At 40.9% G+C, this 19,614-nt stretch overlaps 2 protein-coding genes across 11 annotated transcripts in view; one reads left to right on the forward strand and one right to left on the reverse strand.

The window, feature by feature from the left end:
• The window catches only part of BRD9 (bromodomain containing 9), a 51,893-nt gene extending 41,115 nt beyond the window's left edge, over positions 1–10,778 (reverse strand). For 3 of the 10 annotated variants that reach the window (XM_043970951.1, XM_043970942.1, XM_043970960.1), the window contains exons 1-3: positions 10,602–10,778; positions 5,541–5,761; positions 4,458–4,590 (exon numbers count right to left, since the gene is read on the reverse strand). In XM_043970951.1, coding sequence (XP_043826886.1) covers positions 4,458–4,590; positions 5,541–5,761; positions 10,602–10,653 — 406 coding nt within the window. In that variant the 5' untranslated portion in view covers positions 10,654–10,778. The remainder of the gene's footprint in view (positions 1–4,457; positions 4,591–5,540; positions 5,762–10,601) is intronic. The other 7 variants (XM_043970977.1, XM_043970993.1, XM_043970968.1 and 4 more) reach the window with 3 other exon arrangements.
• Positions 10,779–10,814: 36 nt separating this feature from the next.
• TRIP13 (thyroid hormone receptor interactor 13) overlaps positions 10,815–19,614 on the forward strand; it is a 34,824-nt gene continuing 26,024 nt past the window's right edge. The window contains exons 1-4 of the mRNA XM_043971022.1: positions 10,815–11,008; positions 11,188–11,289; positions 16,293–16,458; positions 17,181–17,310. Of these exons, the coding sequence (XP_043826957.1) occupies positions 11,198–11,289; positions 16,293–16,458; positions 17,181–17,310 (388 nt within the window). The 5' untranslated portion in view covers positions 10,815–11,008; positions 11,188–11,197. The remainder of the gene's footprint in view (positions 11,009–11,187; positions 11,290–16,292; positions 16,459–17,180; positions 17,311–19,614) is intronic.

Genomic DNA, 19,614 nt, shown 5'->3' on the forward strand with positions numbered 1-19,614 from the left:
AGCCTATTATGATGTACAGCATTCCTCCATCACAATAAAGTAAACAGGCATGACTTGGAAGAGAGGATGAACAAAGGACTATCAAGTCAACACTTTAATCAGAATCTTGTTCTGCAAGCTTTTATCTGGACCTCCTTAACATTTGAAATTGTTGCTGCCAGCCCAGGAAAATTTTCTTCCCCATCCCTATCTTTCTTGGGCTACCCCTTCCACTGTGACCTTGGGAATCTCTGATCTACAAATTCCCTTTCACTCTCAATTACTCCTCATACTCCTGTACGAATGCATTGACTTAACCTTAGTATGATCACAAGTCACTGGCCTATTGGGAAAAAAAATGTACATCCCTTTCTATCTGCAGGCCCTGAATTTAAACTTGTTTCCCATGAAAAAAATATTTCCAGGGTCAGCTAGGTGGCGCAGTGGATAAAGCACTGGCCCTGAATTCAGGAGGACCCGAGTTCAAATATGATCTCAGACACTTGACACTAGCTGTATGATCCTGGGCAAGTCACTTAACTGACTGCCCCACAAAAACAAACAAAAAATATTTCCTTTACCACCCTTTCTTCTTTCTCCCCCCCCCCCCCCAAAGTCCAATTCTTGAGGAATCAGCAAATCTTGTCTGGGAAAAACCCAAGGGAACAAAAGAAATGGAGATAGAATCTTTTGTCTAGCTCAGGTGAACTGATGGGATTAAACCACTTTGCCTTAAGGAACTTGAGTGAGGGCCTTCTCCCCAGATGTCATCTGTAAGAGTTCATTCTAATTTAGACCACCCTCAATTCATATCAACCAATTAGATTTGATCAATGTAGAACGACCAGTCTTTATCAAAACAGGATAAGATGCTCTCCCTCTTAGGGCAGTGTAGGTTTTTTAGGTCTTCCAGGGCTGTCTCTCAGAGAGACAGCATGGATCTTCTGGGGTTTTTCTCCTGCTCATGCCATGCAGTCAATTCTTTACTGGTATATATAATATTAATAATAAGGGCTTACTGTCAAAACTGGTGCAATAAAAAAACTGGAGCAATAGCAATGAATTTAGAAAAAAAATAGTTTTAGCCTAATAATTAAAAAACACACATTCTACCCAAGGCTTTTCCTGCAACAACTTTGTTTTACTTTATATTTACTTATTTGTATCCATGTTGTATCTTCCTAGTAAAATGCTCCTTAAGATGGGGCAGCTAGGTGGCGCAGTGGATAGAGGACTGGCCCTGGATTCAGGAGGACCTGAATTCAAATCCGACCTCAGACACTTGACACTTACTAGCTGTGTGACCCTAGGCAAGTCACTTAACCCCAATTGCCTCACCAAAAAAAAAAAAATGCTCCTTAAGAAAAGGAATAATTTCATTTTTGTTTTTGTATTCTCAGCACCTATGTGTTTAACAAATGTTTGGTGAATTAAATCTTTGACTTTTCCCCCCCGCTCTTTCAATTAGTTGCCCAGTCCTATCGTGCCTCCTCTTCAATATTTCTCTTATCTATCCTTTCCTTTCAATTCACATTGGCAGGAACCTGGACTGTGATTATGCCTTCCCAAATCTCTATTCCTACTGTTGCTACCATAATTCCAGGCCAAGTCCTTATTTTTAAAAACTACCTGAAATTCAGAAATAGCCTTTAACAGGTTTTCCTACTTCCACTATCTTTCACCTCTGGTCTTACCCTTCACACTCCTGCCACAATAATCTTTCACACGGCTGTGGTCATGTCAATGTTCCTTTCAAAACTCTTCAGTGGCTTTCTCTTTCCTTCTTAGGAAAATCTGAACATCTATTCTTGTGATTCAAGTTCTTATACAACCTCTAACTTTCCAGTCTGATGCTAGATTACATCCTTCCACATACTCGAAACAACAGCCAAACTAAAGACCCTTTCCCACAACCCCAATGCTTTGCAATCTCAAGGCTCTGTACTTTCTGTAGTTGTTCTTCGTCCATGGAACATACTCCTTTCCAAATCTTCAACAATGTCTGAATGCCTTCTATGTGTAAGACACTGTGTGAGGTGGAGAGGATACAAAGACAAAAGAAAAAATAGTTCCTAGCCTCAAGGACCTTACAACATATGGGGGTTATGTGGACTAACATGACACAGATAATAAATCTGAGATAATTTGAGGGGGAAATTGATTACTTGTTTAAAGTACATCTCAAAGGTTAGCTCCCCCCAGAAACTTCACCACCTCCCACAGTTGGTCACTACATTTCCCTTCAGACCTTACATGACACTGCTAGTTAATTCTCAAGACATTCAGTATGCATGTGTGTGTATATTAATTACCATTATCTAAGTTCATGTCTTAAGAGGATGAGCTACTTGACTACAAGATCTATATAAACCAAGTCCTAATCTCTCTTTCCAAGTCCAGGCCAGTATCACCAATAGCCTATTGGTATATTTATAAATGGACGTATTGAAAGCTTCTCTAAATTTAACATGTCTAAACCCCAAACTCAGGTTTTTATGGCACAAGACATTCCAACTCAACTCTGCATTTTCATTGGCTGTCGCCTATTCCTGGAATTCTCTCCTTCCTCATTTGTTTTCAGGTTTCCTTGACTTCCTTCAGGTCACAGCTAAAATTCTACCTTCCATAAAAAACTTTTTCCATCTCCCACTAATGCTTGGGCTTCTCCCCTAAGATTATCCCCTACTTAACCTGTATATATCTTGTCTGTACATAATTGCTTGCACATCGTCTCCCCCTGAGACAAGTCCTTGAGAACTGGGCCAATTTGTATCCCTAGCATGTGACACAATGCCAATAAGTGAGTCAATAAGCATTTTAATGCTAGTGATACAAAGAAAGGCAAAAGACAGTGCCTGCTTTCAAGCTCACAGACTGATGGAGGCAACATGCAAGTGACAATATGCAAACAAAATAGAGACAAGAAAAACTGGAGGTCAGCAATAAAAGGAAGGCACTAGCACTAAAGGGAAGCAGGAAAGGCTTCTCAAAAAAGATGGGATTTTAGCTGGGACTAGAAGGAAGCCAGGACGCAGAAATGAGGAGGGAGAGTATTCCAGAAACAACTGGTAAAAATGCCTGGAGTCTGGAGATGGACTATTTTATATGTGAAACAGCAAGAAGGGCAGTGTTACTGAAACACAGAGCAAAGTGGGAGGTGTGGAGGGTAGGCAGGAACAAAGTGTAAGACTGGGTTTTGAATGCCAAATATAAGATTTTATATTTGATTCTGGAGGTAAAAGGAAGCCACTGGAGTTTACAGAATTGGGGGTGTTAGGAAATGATGTGACATGGTCAAATCAGCACTTTAGGAAGATTAATCTGACAGATGGGTGGAGGCAAGGAGACCACCAATAAGCAGGCTATTGCAATGGTCTTGGTGTGATGTGCTGAGGGCCTGAACCAGGGTGGTAGCAGTGTCAAAGAGAAGGAGGCATATATGAGAGTTATCACAAAGATAAAAATGACAGTACGTGGCGACAGATTGGACATGGATGAGGGAGAGTGAGGAACTGAGTGTGACACTTAGGTTCTAAGCCTGGGTAACTGGGAGGATGGTGGAGCCCTAGACAGTTAACAGGGAAGTTTAGAAGGGGAGTAGGTATGAGTAGAAATCATTAGTTCAATTTTGAACATGTTTACAATGTCTACTGGACAGCCAGTTTGAGATATCTAATAAGCAGTTAGAAATGTGAAAACTGGAGGTTAGGAGAGATGTTAGGTCTGATTAAGTATATCTGAGAACCACCAACATAGAGATGTTAATTGAGACCATGGGAGCCAAGACTACCAAGTGAAACAGTATAGAGGGAGAAAAGGACCCAGGACAACCCAATAGGTACTTAAATACTAATATTTATTATTTGATTATTTAAATTTTATCATTTTGTTATATAAACACCAAATAAAATAAGCATTTCCATAAGCAAAGTAGAGCAGAAAAAGAGGACTGTACATGAAACTTCAAATCTCTATTATGTATTCAGTGTGCTTTACCTTTCGAATAAATAATGTATTTCACAGGTAGCTTTCAAAACTATCCTGCCTTTCTGTTTCATTCCAGGGCTCCTTCTGCTCTCTTCTGTTTACTTTCAAATGATTTCTGCACTGTCACCCTAGTTTAAAGGGCTTGTATAATTAAGTCATTAGTAGCCTCTTTATGAAAATAAATTTTGACCTGGGCAGGAAAGGCTGGTGTTGTGTTTTGTTTTGTTTTTTTTTAAAACCAATCACAAATGTTTCCTTTTTTGGAAAGAGGGGTAAGATTGCAAGAATGCTACTTTTAATCAGTTTTAGGTAAAATCTACTGAAAAAAAAGTGGAGAAAAGAGAATCTGGTGGGGTCTTTTCCCCTTCTCTCTTAGTTTGGGTAATTGTTAAACCTAATTCAAAAATAACAAGTTCCAGTGTTCTAGAAAAGTGTCTGTTGGGAAGTATTTCTGATACTGGATGGAAATATATATAACTTCTCCTTCTTACCTGGCTGAGTTCGACATGCTCTGATTGGTCGATCTGGAGGAGGTTCAACTTCCACTTTCTTTCCTGGATCAAAGTCATCAGTCTCTCCCTCAGTGTCACAATGCTCCTTTTCTCGCTTCCTCTTCTTCTCCTCCTAAAAAGCAAAGACATGGAAGGACTAATTGAAGCAGTGAGGTTTAAGAATAGTTAACCTCAAATGGCTGAGCTGTGATTGATATAATTTTAGGGGCATGATTTCATCAGTTTGGGAGAGGAAAAAAAATGATCTGGTAAGAAAAATCCATTTCTCTTAGTAGTCTTAACTCCTTAGTACCAGCAGTTACTCTAAGTGTGATGAAGGAAGCCTCAAATTCTCATTACATCCTGGGATCCTAAAATTCAGAAAACTGGATGGATGGAGGATGACTTTGAAGACCTCTTTTTAGTAGCAGTTTTCTTAATTAAACAATGGACCAACTCACTGGGCATTTAATATAGAAAACCAATAAGGAATATCAAATACTTTTTCTATTTATGTTGAGTGAACTCGAAGTAGATCCCAACCTATATAACTTAATTCAGAAATCAACAATGTATGTAACTCCTTCCAAGGAAACTTAATTTTAGTACCCAGAATGATACAATTAAGGTACTTTTTTATATCTTTTTTTTCCCTTACTTTTTAAATAATCTGTGTTTTTAAGTATGAAGGGACAGAATTTCCTTTGGAGAAAAATATACTACAGGGAGACAACTTAATACATTGACAAATCTGGAGTCAGAGGACCTGGGTGTGACTACCAGCTCTGCTACTTACTACCTACCTGTGGTCTTGGACAAATCCCTTAACCTCCCTGAGACTCAGTTTTTTCATCTATAAAACAAAGGGTTATACTCAATTAACCCTAAGATCACTTCTAGTTCTAAATCTTTAATCCCCAAATCATCTTATTGAATTGCTTGTTTTTTGGTTTTTTTTTTTACAAGCTTCTATGAAAACATTTTTGGGAAGAAAAAAGTCTCTGATAAAAATGTACAGAGACAGCTGACATTTCCAGTTGTCAAAACAATACTATCATCATGGGTTGCTCAGGTATTCCTTACCTTTCTTTTCCTCCTTTCCTCATCATCAAGGTGCTTTTCTTTCTCCTTCTCAGACTTCTTTTTCTTTTTCTTTTTCTTTTCTTTATGACGTTCTCGCTCATGGTCCGATCTGTCATCATAATAACTAGAATCGTGGCCTGATCCCGAGAGCTCAGTAACCTCACTTCCTCCAACTTTAAGGACTAGTTTCAATGGCTTTTCCAAGGGCTTGTCTACATAATCTAAATCAAAAGAAAAGTTCTTTATAGAAATCATTTTTATGTTTTATACCAAAGATTTTATTTAGAGAAATGCACAGCTGACAAACTCCTTCCTACCTTTCTAGGTTGGCAGCTGTCTCCCCTCCCTTCCACATCTTGATAGATCTCTAGCCCAAATTGCCCACAGGCTAGAGATGGGGGGAAAGGGGAAAGAAAGAAGGGGTATTGTGGCCAGGCTCAGCCTGAAAGGGCAAGTATGGTTAGGGCACTAGCATTCAACAGTCTTGCAATCCCTGTCCTCACACTATCTCCTCCCTACACCACCACAGAGGTTGCCAGTCCGGCATGAATGGCATAAAAGCAGGTAACTGAGCAATGTCACTGAAACTGCAGGAAATCAAGCCAGGCACACCAAAGGTGGCATTTTAAGGCAAATAAGTAACAGTAATGTGGCCCCAGAGGCAGGCCAAAAACAGTGACATAAAGGTCACTTTCATCAGTATTGGGGTCAGGAGAGGTGAAGAGCAAGAATGATAGTTAAAGAGAATAAAGGGAAAATGTAAGATGATATAGGGAAGATCTGCTATCAACACAACATCTAGGAGGCAAAAAGAAGAGTTTATGAGAGCTGAAGACTAACTGATCAACATTAACATGGAGGGAGATCTCTAATGGGGTTTTACAGAGTTGTCATTTGACTTGATTTGTTTAACAATTTGCCAATGACTTGGATAAAGAAAAAAGAAGGCAAGCTTATCAAATCTGCAAATGACACAAAGTTGGAGGAATATCTATAACTCCCTTGATTATAGAATTATGTAGCAAAAAACCCCTGACAAGCTAGAACAGTGAGCTAAAACTAATAAGTTCTGCATGTGGATTAAAAAAAAAAATTTACAAAAACAACAGAAATGAAGAGGGCTTGACTAGCAAGCGCTTCATACAAAAAAGCCTTTGAAGATTTGGTGGACCACAACCTCAAAGAGTCAGGAGTATGGGGACAGCTAGATGGTGCAGTGGATAGAGCACCGACCCTGGAGTCAGGAGGACCTGAGTTCAAATCCGGCCTCAGACACTTAACACTTACTAGCTGTGTGACCCTGGGCAAGTCACTTAACCCCAATTGCCTCACTAAAAAAAAAAAAAAAAAAAAAAAAAAAGAGTCAGGAGTATGATAGAGCAGTCCAAAGAGCTACTGCAACTTAGGCCAAATTGATATATTGTATGGTGTCCAGACCAAGCATCCAAGCATCTTGCCATACTCTGACCTACTTGGACCATATCTTTAGTATTGTGCCCCATCTGGGTACCATATATCAAAGGGGCCACTGATAAGTGGGAGCATAGCATACTGAGAGGAGAGTGGCAAGGAGAGGTCAGAGGACTTACAATTAAGAATTAATAAGGCAGCTAGGTGGCGCAGTGTATAGAGCACCGGCCCTGGATTCAGGAGGACCTGAGTTCAAATCCAGCATCAGACACTTAACACTTACTAGCTGTGTGACTCTGGGCAAGTCACTTAACCTCAATTGCCTCACCCCCCCGCCCCCCCAAAAAAATAATTAATAAGGCCAGGGGACAGCTAGGTGGCACAGTGGATAAAGCACCAGCCTTGGATTCAGGAGGACCTGAGTTCAAATCGGGCCTCAGACACTTGACACTTACTAGATGGGTGACCCTGGGTAAGTCACTTAACCCCCATTGCCCCACCAAAAAAAAAAAGAAAGAAAGAAAGAAAAGAAAAGAATTAATAAGGCCAATGCAGAAATATGGATCATGAAATGTAATGGTAGAAGAAACCTTAGAGATCACCTGACAAATGTCATTTTATAGACAAAATGACAAGACCAGAGAGCTTAAATGCCTCATCCAAGGTCACGCTGGGAGTAAGATTCCAGACTTTTGGCCTGAAGAAGACTATGGGGCACAAAAATTGTCATGTGGAAGACATGAAACCTGTTCTGCTTAGTTAGCTCTCAAAGGCAGAATTAGATATAATGCAGCAAAGTTACAGGAGAAATGATTTTAACACAATATGATAAAAATTCAATTCAACAAAAACTTATTAAGTGTCTACTAGGTATAAGGTAGTGCTAGGCAATGGTGATACAAAAATAAAAACTAAACAGGGCTCCTCAAAGAGCTTATATACCAGTGGAAAGAAAACAATATGCAGACAGGAAAATAAATACAAAATCTATATAAAATAAGTACTAGGTGGTGGTGGTGGGGGGGGGTTTGAACATAGATAATTGGAAGGACTCAGTAAAGTCCTCTTGCAGGAGATAGCACTTGAAATGAATCCTGAAGGAAGGTGGGGATCCAGAAAGCAGAGATAAGAAGGGCATACATTTCAGGCAGTGGGATATTTTGAGCAAAAGATCATGAAAAGAGATAGAAAGTCATGTATGGGGGAAGAACAAGGAGATCAGTTTGTCCAGAATATTATTAAAAACAGCTAGGGGGCAGCTAGGTGGATAAAGAACTGACCCCGGATTCCGGAGGACCTGAGTTCAAATCCAGCCTCAGACACTTGACACTACTAGCTGTGTGACCCTGAGCAAGTCACTTAACCCTCATTGCCCCACCACAAAAAAAAAAAAAAAGAAAGAAAGAAAAAGGAGCTAGGTTTGCTGAGAACGGGGGAAACACCTAGTTTCCACTAGCTGTTCAGTCTGTGTCACCCAATCTCCTAGACTAAAGCTTCTTAAACTGGGTTGTGACCCCATATATGGTTGCATAATTGAATGTGGAGTCTCAAAAACATTGGCAATAGTAAAAGGTTATGTATACCTTTTTTATATACCTACATACCAGGGGTTGCATAAAAATTTCTCGGTGAAATGGGGTCTTGAGGGGAAAAAGTTTAAGCCCTGGCCTAGAAAACCAGGATTTCTGGCGTCTTTTTTCCTTCCTCTTGTCCTGCCAACATAGTTGAACCTTAGAAAATAACTACAATTTTGCTATTGAGAGGTGTTCAATAGGGATCATCAGTATATTAACTACAAGTGAATTCTTACAATATACAAATCAATGACTTCTATATAATGATACAATAATCCTAGAAAGATAAGGTATACAATTCTTTCCCATAAAGGAGGTTATGATCACATAAAATGAGAAGGCTGGAGAAAATGACGTCCAAGATGCATTCTAACTAAATCTATCATGCCTATCTTAAAACCACTGGGGTCTCCCTAGATGCCAAAAAACATGGATCTCTTCCCCCTTTGAAGAAGAGGAGAAATACACAAAGATATTCAGAAAGACTGCGAAACCAAGTTTCTCTATTTGGCTTAGTTCCAAGTGAGAGCAAACTCAGGACAATAACTAAGAATAGGAGAGATGAGGCCTCGAGAGTTAGTTCTCCAGGGCCACTGGAACAGAAAGTACAAGAAAGTCACTTAACCTCTACCTGGCTCTTGTTTATTTTAATAAAAGCATTGTGTATCGCTCCTTTATTATAGTGAAGAACAACAAAAAGGGGGAGAGGCCTGTAAAGTTACATCAAAACTGGTAAGAGGATCCAGGTAGCAGATCCAGGTAGTTGTGATATGTTGTGGAAAGGTAATGGGACAGAGTGAGACACATTTTGACATGATCTAGAAGCATTTCACTGCTTCAGAACAGAGCAGGGGCTATAAAATACACAGTAGGATATACTCCTCAATCCCTCAGAAATCAAGGAATTCTCCCCTTGTGCTGTGGCTTGAGATCTCTGATGAGTAAGTACCATGTGGGATAGTTTAATTTCCAAAGCAACAACCAGTCTAGAAGAAAAATCTTTGATGAAAGACCTACTTAGCAGATAGAAGACTCCCCCTAAGTGAAGTTCTCAGCTTTCAAACACAGCAGCAATAACCTTGGGAGGTTGGGTGTACCCCACACTTTCCCACCCCTAGGAAAAGTGATTCTCTGGTCTAAAGCAGCTATAGCCAGTAACAATGAATGCCACCTAAGCAGAATATGGGCAATGCCACCTGGTATAGGCAATACCACCTAGTAGGGTACAGGCAGAGTACCAGTATTGGCACCTAGAAGAGTGTGAACAATGCCACTTAATGTACCTAGGACATGTCACCTAATAAGAGTACAGACAATGCCACCTAGTAGAGAAAGGGCAAATTAAAGGCAATGCAACCTAACATAATAGGGGCAATGCCACCTATCAGAGTACCACCTAGAAGAGTATGAGCAATGCCACTTAGCACTTGCAGATGATACTAGCAATTTTTTGGCACATTTTACTAGAATTCAATTCAATAAAAATTTATTAAACCCTACTATGTGTCAAGCACCATGCTAAGCATAAAGGCAAAAGAGTCCCTGCCCTCAAGGAGCTTACATTCTAAGGAGTCAATCAATCAAAAATCAACAAACACAGATTCAACGCCCAGAGAACTTACTACCAGAGTGACCTTGGACAAGTCACTTCCCCCTCTAGGGACCTCAGTTTCCTCATCTGTAAAGTGAGGGTACTGGCTTGGACGGGGGCTAAAGGTCCCTTCCAGCTCTCCAGCGGCAGGACCCCCCAACCTCACCCACCGCTCACCCGCTCCCCTCCCTTCAGGGGGTCGCCCCCCACCCCCGGAAAGCGCCTCCTCCAAACAAGGTCACGTGCCCGGCGAGGGGCGGGGGCGTCCCCCGGGAGGAGTCGGGCGGCGGGGGTATCCCGGAGGGCGCGGGTCCGCCCCTCCCCCGGGAGTTCTGGAATCCCGGGCCGCTGTGTCGTCACAAAGCCGGCATTGTGGCGAACGCGCCGAAAGAACGCCGGCCGCCCCCTCCCGAGACAACCCCCACCCCGGTCAATCTCTCCCCCACTCTCCGCCCCCTCCCGCCCGCGGCCCCGGGCCGCTCTCACCGTTGTACGACGATCGCCACTCGGTCTTGTGCTTCTTGTGCTTCTTCCCCATGGCGGGGAGGCCGCCGCGGGCGGGGGGCTCAGGCGCCCCCCGCGGCCCCCCGCAGCACTCGGGAGAGGCAAGGAGAAGGTGGCGGCGCCGAAGCCCCCCAGGCGACCTTCGTCCCCGCCCGCCTGCCCCCCACCTCCTCCTCCGGCTCTTCGGCTCTTTTCTCCGCCCCTAAGGCTCCCTCCGCGCCGCAGGGATTGGGAGAGAGGCAGGGAGGGGGAAAGCCCAGGCTCTGCTGGGCGAGGACCGGAAGTGACCCCTCCTCCCGCGGGGTTGGGAGGCGGGCACGACCCTAGTACTTCCGGGTCGCGGGGTCAAGCTGTGGCTGGCGGCAGATTCGAGCTGCTACGGGCGGACGGTGAGAGTGGGCTCGCTTAGCTCTGGGGGGCTCCGGGCTCGGGACTGGGGGGAGCGGTGCGAGGTAGGTCCTCGCGCGAGGCCGGGCCGAGCCAGGCCGGGTCGGACGGGCGGGGCTGCCTGGCGCCGGTGGGTTGACCAGAGCCCGCCCGCTCTTCTCTCCCCGGGTTCCTCCCTCAGAGGCGACGGGATGGACGAGGCAGTCGGGGACCTGAAACAGGCGCTTCCTTCCGTGGCCGAGTCACCCGTGATCAACGTGGAGGTGCATCTGCGCTGCAACAGGTCAGAGCCCCCGCACCAGGAAGCCCTGCCCAGATTGATGCCTTAGCCGGCCCCGCCTACCCGGGCTGCGCATCCCACTTAGACATCTTATTAACCATCTTTTTTTCCTACGTCACCCTTATTTCCTAACATCTTAATATTCTTTAACAATATATTTTTCGTAGAGAAGAGTAGTACATCCACTAGGTTATTTATTTTCTATAACTTTGCTTTCTAATATATCCTTTTCTGCAAAGGACAACAATACATCAAATAATATATTTATAAGCTTTATTTCCTACTTTATTTTAACCTTAATTAGTAATATATTTTCCTCATTCTTTTTCAGAGTACAATAATACATCAACTGTCTTAATGCTTCGACTTTATTTCCTTATACAATCTTCTGCAGAGAACAGTAATACATTAAGTAATCTTTTCTATTAATAATATATTTTCTTAATATATTTTGTGTAAAAAGCGATAATACATCAACTATCTTTTTTTTTCTCCTGACATCTGCTTTATTTCCTAATATGTCCTTTTTGCCGAGAACAATAATACATCAATAGGATCTGACAGTGTAGGCAAGTGGTGTGCACCCATAGACACCAACTCCTTTGCAAAATGGGAGGGGGTGTGTTCTCATATATCTTCTTCAGAATCTGTGCTTGGTCATTATATTGGCACATTAGCTTTATACAGTATTCAGTTTTGCTTTGTTAGATTGTAACCTCCTTGAGGACAGGGACTGTCTTTTTGCCTCTTTTTGTATCCTCAGCCTTAACATAGTGCTTACACTTAGTATGTGCTTAATAAGTCTTTATTGATTGAATGTTAATGTTATTTACATTTACACTGTAGTGATTGTGTTGGGAGGTCATAGTAGAAAGAGCACTGGCCCTGGAATCAGAGGACTTCTGTTCATTGCCATCTTTGATAGTCATTGTGACTTTGGACAAATCACTCAGTTTTCCTGGGCCTCAGTTTCCTCTTATGTAAAAGAAGGGTATTGAACTAGGTCCTTTCTGAGATCCCCTCTAGCTCCAGATCAATTGTCTTATGCGGAATGTTTTCCTGGTTCTGCTTTCTGCTTATTTCCCTTTGCATCTGTTCACATGTCTTCCCACGCTTCCCTGCTTCTTATGGGGACAGCAATATGCCGTTATATTCTTGTGGCACAATTTGTTTAGCCCTTCCCCAGTTGATGGATACTGACTTTGTTCCTAGGTCTTCACTCCTCTAAAAAGTGCAGCTACAGATATTTTGGTATATATGATACCTTTCTATCTTTGACCACCTTGGAGTCTATATATGCCCAGCAGTGGGATCTCTGTACGTTTTAGTCACTTTGCAAATAGGGTACACTGTTTTTTCCTTAGGTTTTTCTCTCCTTTACAAAGTGTAATTCTACAGGAAAGCTTCTTTAAAAGCCATGTTTTCCAGTATGACACCTTTGATGTATAGCAACTTCTGTAGTCAGTAAGCATGAGGATAGGAGATAGATGACTGACCTTGGAGTCAGAAGACCTGCTTTTTTGCCTCCTGCCTCAGCTGCTCTCTCACTCCCCTTGCCACTTTTTTTTTTTTAAATGAGGCAATTGGGGTTAAGTGACTTGTTCAGGGTCACACAGCTAGTAAGTATTAAGTGTCTGAGACCGGATTTGAACTCAGGTACTCCTGACTCCAGGACTAGTGATCTATCCACTGCACCACCTAGCTGCCCTGCCCCTTGCCACTTCTTGCTCTGGCCATAGTAATCAGGGGAGAGTACCATTACTTCTAGAGAGGATTGTCATTTGATTTCTGACAACTCTTGAGATTTCCCAGGCCAAAACTCCTTTCCCTAGCCACCACTCTGGTGTATGTTTTGTCTTCCCTGATTAGATTTTGGTGGGGGGGAGAGAGAGAAGAGGAACAGGTACTGTGCTAAGCACTTTTTGCAAATGTTATCTCATTTGCTATAACAGGGCAGGGACACCCTTCATTTATACTCCTAGAATTTAGCATACTGTGCTCTAGCATACTATAGGTACTTTCATAGTAAAAACTTAAATGCTTTTTCACTCACTCAATTCAGATGGGGAGATATGGATTAAATGGTAATAAAATTTTGAGCTGGTTAAATGGCCAGACTCAGAGTGGTCTGTAATGTTTTGTTGTGATCTTGGCCACAAGGTCTCTCTTGACAACACAAGGTGTTGGAGTCCTGTAGGGATCTGGCCTTAGATTTGTTAGTGACTTGGATAAAAGCATAGCAGAGCACACATCTCAGATTTCTGCACAACTCAAAGTGAGGAGGGATAGCTACCAGGCGGGAAGGCAGTCATGACCCAAAAGAATTCTTGACCAACTGAAGTAGAGGGCATAATCTAATCATTTGAAGTTCAGCAGAAATAAACGCAACACTGGGGCCCAAGAGATCACCTTCAGAAGTATAAATAAGATCAAAGCATAGTTAGAACAGTTCACCTGAAAAATATTTAGAAGTTTTAATGAACTGCAAGTTCCATGTGAGTTAACACTGTGATGTGGTACCCAAAAAGCTAATGTGACATTGGGCTACATTAAAAGGAAGATAACTTCTAAGAATAAATAGGGTCTGGTCCCTATTTTCCCTGATTAAACAGCATGTGGAATATTCTGTTCATTCTGATCTCCACAGTTTAACATAACAATTAGGTAGAGAAGATCCAAAGGAGTACAGAAGGGATGGTGAAGGGCCTTAAGTATTCCTCATGAGAATGAATTGAAGGAACTGGGAATATTGAATTTGGATAGAGAAGACTTGACTGTGTTCAAGTATTTGTAGGGCTATCATGTAGAAAAGGGATTAGATTTGTTGTTCTGGGCCCCAAACCCCCAGAACCAGGAAGAGCAATTCATAGAAATTGCAGAGATAAATTTAGACTTGATGTTAGGAAAAACTTGATAATTAGTACTGTTGGAGGATGAGATTGGGGAGATTGGACTTGAATAGTATGAAGAATTCAATTCAGTTCAGTGGACAGAGAAGTAAATGCAAAGTACATACAAAATAAAATTTTTGTTTGTTTAGTTTCAGTTGAGTTCAACTATTTCTTGGCAAAGATACTGGAGTGGTTTGTCATCTCCTTCTCCAGCTCATTTTACAGTTGAGGAGCTGAGGCGAACAAGCTTAAGTGACTTAGAAAGTCAATAGTGGGAGAAGTATTTTAGTAGCTGTCCTATAGGTTTAAAAGCCTAACAGTGATATATAAGATAGTGAGGGAGTCGATAGAAAAATGACTGAAAAGACTAATTGACAAAAAGGAGGGCTCATTTGAAGTGAGAGAGTTAGAAGTTAGATCACTTGTAGTTATCAAGATATTCACCATTGGGTTTTCCTCCACCTATACTCTGTGGCGCAAGAATAAGAACTGAGAATTGGCATTGTAGGTGCTGCATCAAGTCAAGGGGTCCAGGAGGTGTAGAGCAGTAATGAGGACGTTACTGAAGCTACTGACCACATGGGCATGCATTATACTGTAATCTTTTATCACCCTCAACACTGACCTCTGGCAGAACTCAGTAAATGCTGGAGAATAATGGAGTTTTGAAGTTCAATGAGACCTTAGAAATAACTAGTCAAACTTGTACATTTTAATGGTGATGATGCTAAAGTGAAGTGATTGAGGTCATACTGCTAGTTAGGCAGGATCAGGATTAGAACCCTGGCTTTCAGTTCAATGTTCTTTCTTCTATATTATGCTCCTTTCTTTATGGAATTCTAGTACTAATTTTTGCTCTTGAATTTCTTGCCCTTTTACATCATGGTTCCTTCTGCCTTACCAAACCACAACCCTGAGTTACTCTTCCCACCCACCTTCTCTTTTACTCACTCCTGCTAGAGAAAGAGACACTGTGGGGCCACCACACATTTGTTAACATGGCTTGACATTTAAAGCTTGGCAGCGTTAATAAATAGAGAGCTGGTCTTGAAGCTAGGAGTTCCTGGCTTCAAATCCTACCTTCAACACATATTGGCTGTGTGACTCTGGACAGATCTCTTAACCTCTTAGTGCTCTAGGCAACTCTAAGATTTTCAGTCAAGAGGTGATGGCCTGCTTTGGAAGAGGGAGTGTTGACTTATTCTCTTTGACCCCCAAAGGACAAAACTAGGAGCAATAGATGGCAGTTGCAGAGACATTTGGGCTTTGTGTCAGGAAAAATTTGCTAACCCTTAGACTTCCAATTTGGAATTGATTTCCTCAGCAGAAAGTAGGTACCCGCTCATTGTAGGTCTTCAAACATCAACTGGATGATTTGTTGGGTAGGGTGTAGGGGAGATTCTTTTTTTTCAGTATGTGTTAGACTAAATAACTTCTGAGGTTCTTTCCATCTCTGACATTCTATGAATTCTGTCTCCTTTGTGTTTCAGATAAACTATTCCCAGAACAAAGCAGAGACATTATTAACTGAAGTATTCACAAGTCTTGCTGAGAATAAATAATATTATATTCCTTTATTCAGGCTGATTGAATTCTGTAGTTGAATTTGGAAATAGGAAGATTACCATTCATTGCCATTAATGGATATTTATTGAGCATTCATACCAGGTCAGGTACTTCTAAAACTTACTGAAGGTGATTCTTTACCCCTGGGAATTTTAAACAATTCTTCTAAGAACACATTATATGAATCAGTTTATTTTATTTCATTTAATCTTTTTTTTTTTTTTTTAGTAAGGCAATGGGGGTTAAGTGACTTGCCCAGGGTCACACAGCTAGTAAGTGTTAAGTGTCTGAGGCCGGATTTGAACTCAGGTACTCCTGAATCCAAGGCCAGTGCTCTATCCACTGCGCCATCTAGCTGCCCCCTTATTTCATTTAATCTTATGGAAAGTTAGTTAACCATAAACTTTATTTCCTTATTGAGCTATTATTTCAGCAAGTTGTAGCAATCAGAATGCCAGCATTGCATTTTAGTGGATAGATTCCTCACCATTTGCTAGTAGAAAAATATCAATTTCAACTCAACAGCATTTTTGTTTTTGTGTTTAATAGCACAGCAAAAAAAGAAGAAATAAAGCTGAGTGTTGTAAAGCTACTAAATAGACATAACATCGTGTTTGGAGATTACACATGGACTGAGTTTGATGATGCTTTTCTGTCCAGAAACGTGCAGTCTGTGTCTATTGTTGATACAGAGTTAAAAGTGAAAGAACGACAGGTACCTAAATAACTCCAATGTTTAATCCTTTGGCTCCGTAAGGTCTACCACTTAGTACAATAAATCCTGATTTTTGTTTCCGTGATGTTTTTGAGTTTGTCTTGTTTGTGACTGGGTTACTCAATTAATTGGCATTATACAGTGCTCTCCTGAGGATTATGCCATGAGGTTGATACAAAGGTATTTGCTAGTTAATTTTCCTCTGTCTCATATATAGAGTATACTATTCTTCTTGGCCATCTTGTGAATGGTCACAACAGCAGCAGCCGCACTGAGAGTTGGGTTGGACCACCCACTGTCGATAGGTTAGAGTGTGGTAGGATCAACAAAGATCCATTACTACGATTGAAAAAATGAATTGAACCACATACCTTGCAATTTTCTTAACATCTTCACATATGAAGTACATCACACATTGTAATAACTATTAAAAAGAATTCATTGCAATTATTCTTTTGGATAATAAAACTTGGTCTGGTATTGAAGTACACTTTCCTGTTAGCTTATTGCAGCATTAATGTTTTATGGTGTTGCCCAGAGTGCAACCCACTTTGAGCTTTAACCATGAGCCCAATTTGAAACATGATTACAAATAATTTAACCATATTATATTTTATCCCTTATGTTTCCATTGTTATATCTTATTTTGGTACAGTAATGAAATTAAAATATCTGAATATTTGTAGACTTATTGTTAGTATAATTTTCTTTTTTCTCTGTAGCCAATTGACTTGAGCAAGTGTACTCTTGCCCTTCATGTCTTCCAACTGAATGAAGAAGGACCCAGCAGTGAAAATTTGGAGGAAGAGTCAGAAAATATAATTGCAGCAAATCATTGGGTGCTGCCTGCAGGTATAATGTGTTATATGACTAGCTGAAATAGACTTTGACAAAGTGAAGTCAAAGTGACAGAAATTTAGTGTCATAATAGAGTTAGGTATACTCTGTAAGAGAATTCCCCCTACCTCTTTCACCTTCTTTATATCACATGGATTATACTCCTCCTTCTTCCTTACTACCTAGAAAAAACCATCCAGGGATAAATGTATGATAATAGGAATGATTACCAGGTCTTCTCTTTTTCTTAAAAGCCCACGATGGTTGTCATATACCTGGCTTATGCAAATTTCCCTCTATACCTTTCTGTAGTATTGTTGGAATCTTAGAGGGGGAACCACCAGCATGTCATTTCATTCATTTAACAAACACCTACTCCTCTTTCATGGTCTCCTCAGATGTTCTCTACACTTCCTAATCATTTAAAATATGATTTGACTTTTTAAAAAAATTATTGCATAGTTTTCATGAGCACCTACATGAAATGAGATACACTTGTGCTTAAGAGTAAGACACAATTTATATTTTAGAAGTGTTTTATTTCTAATTGTGAGTGAATGTTGATGTTACTCCTTACAAAAAGCTGAACCTTTGTATACAAAGATGGATATTTTAAAATAGAGTTGTCCTATACAAACTGAAAAGAGAAAAATTGCCAATCATGGAATCTTAGATCTGTATTGCACCTCAAAGATCACCTAGGAGGTAATACCCATTGGGGTTGGGTGGGTGAGGCAGAATAGTGACTTTGGACTTAGGAAACTTGAGTTTGAATCCTTTCTTCAACATACTGTAACCCTTGGCAAGTCTCTTGATCTCTTTGAGGTAACGTGATATATGTCGTATAATTAATATTCTCATTTTATAGAAGAGTAAACTGAGATTAAGTAACTTGTTTAAGATAATACAGCTATTAATTGGCAAAAGAGGGATTTGAATTTAATAATAAAATCAGTGACCTCAGGTGCTTTTATTCAAAGGAACGAAGCAGGGTGACTAACAAAAAGGTGAAAATGTGACCCAATAGGTATCATTGAGACTTGGTAGAGTGAGACCCATGATTGGTTCTGCCATTTCATACCTTTTTCAGGAGAAATAAATTAGGTTAAAGGCTGGGGAAAATAGCATTTATATCAGGAAAGCCTATGAGGAAATCCAGGAACCAAGGGAGCTTGATTTGGGTGATAATGAATGAGGACAGAAAAAGAAGCAGTATTATTGATGTATGGACAGGTGGACAGATCACCTGGACAGCAAAGAAATAAATGTGGTATTTGAAAAATAGGTCACAAGCCTGACACAGGGGCATGAGGTAGAGGTGATGGGAGATTTGTTTTCTCTCCATTCATTAGAGCTTTCTCTCTCTGCCAAAAGCAGAGCGGTGAATTATTTCTTGTCTCGCCTTAATGATAATTTCTTTCTCCAAAAGATGGAGGAATCCACAAAGGGAAACTCTAATCTGGATCTGATTCTTGTTATCAGGGAGGAAATGTTTTCTAGGGTAGGAATAATTGGAACATTATGGGGAAGTGACAATTCTGTCTTGGAGTTTATGATGGAGAAAAGGAAAGCTGAACAGAGTCTGGCATGAATCCCAGATTTTGTAAGAGCAGATTTTAAACACTTCAGAGGAAAGGTAGGAAGGATTCCAGTGACCTAATATCCTACAGGAGAAGTCAGTCCTCAAGGGATGGGAAACTCAAGAATGAGATTTTAAAGACACAAAGGGAAACAAATTCTGATGAAGAAAAGGTGAAGCTGTCCAAAGATACTGAGGTAGATACAGGGAAGATGCTCAAGGAACTAACCAACCAACTTTAGTTTCAAAACGTTAAGATTTAGGTAAGAGATTTAGGTAAAGATAGGTGATGTAGAATGAACACAACATCATGACATGAACCTCCATGGATTTTGTCAGCAGTTCTGAAATTCATCTGAAAATCATCTGCATTCAGAGAAAGAACTGATGAATAGAAGTATGTATAGAATGATATTACATGCACACGCATGCATGTGTACACACATATACATATTTGTGTCTAATGGTAGCCATCTCTGGGGGGGGGTAAAGGGGTGGGAAATAAGGGGTGAGATAAATTTATAACATAAATTTATTATATTTTAAAAGGAATAGCAAGGGGAAGCTAGGAGGCGCAGTAGGTAGAGCACCAGCCCTGGAGTCAGGAGGACCTGAGTTAAATCCAACCTCAGACACTTGACACTAGCTGTGTGACACTGGGCAAGTCACTCAACCCCAATTGCCTCACCCCCCCCCCAAAAAAAAGGAATAGCAAGTTGTACATTTTATGTGCAGTCATC

Source organism: Dromiciops gliroides, chromosome 1 (genome assembly GCF_019393635.1).
Source record: "Dromiciops gliroides isolate mDroGli1 chromosome 1, mDroGli1.pri, whole genome shotgun sequence".
NCBI classification, from domain to species: domain Eukaryota; kingdom Metazoa; phylum Chordata; class Mammalia; order Microbiotheria; family Microbiotheriidae; genus Dromiciops; species Dromiciops gliroides.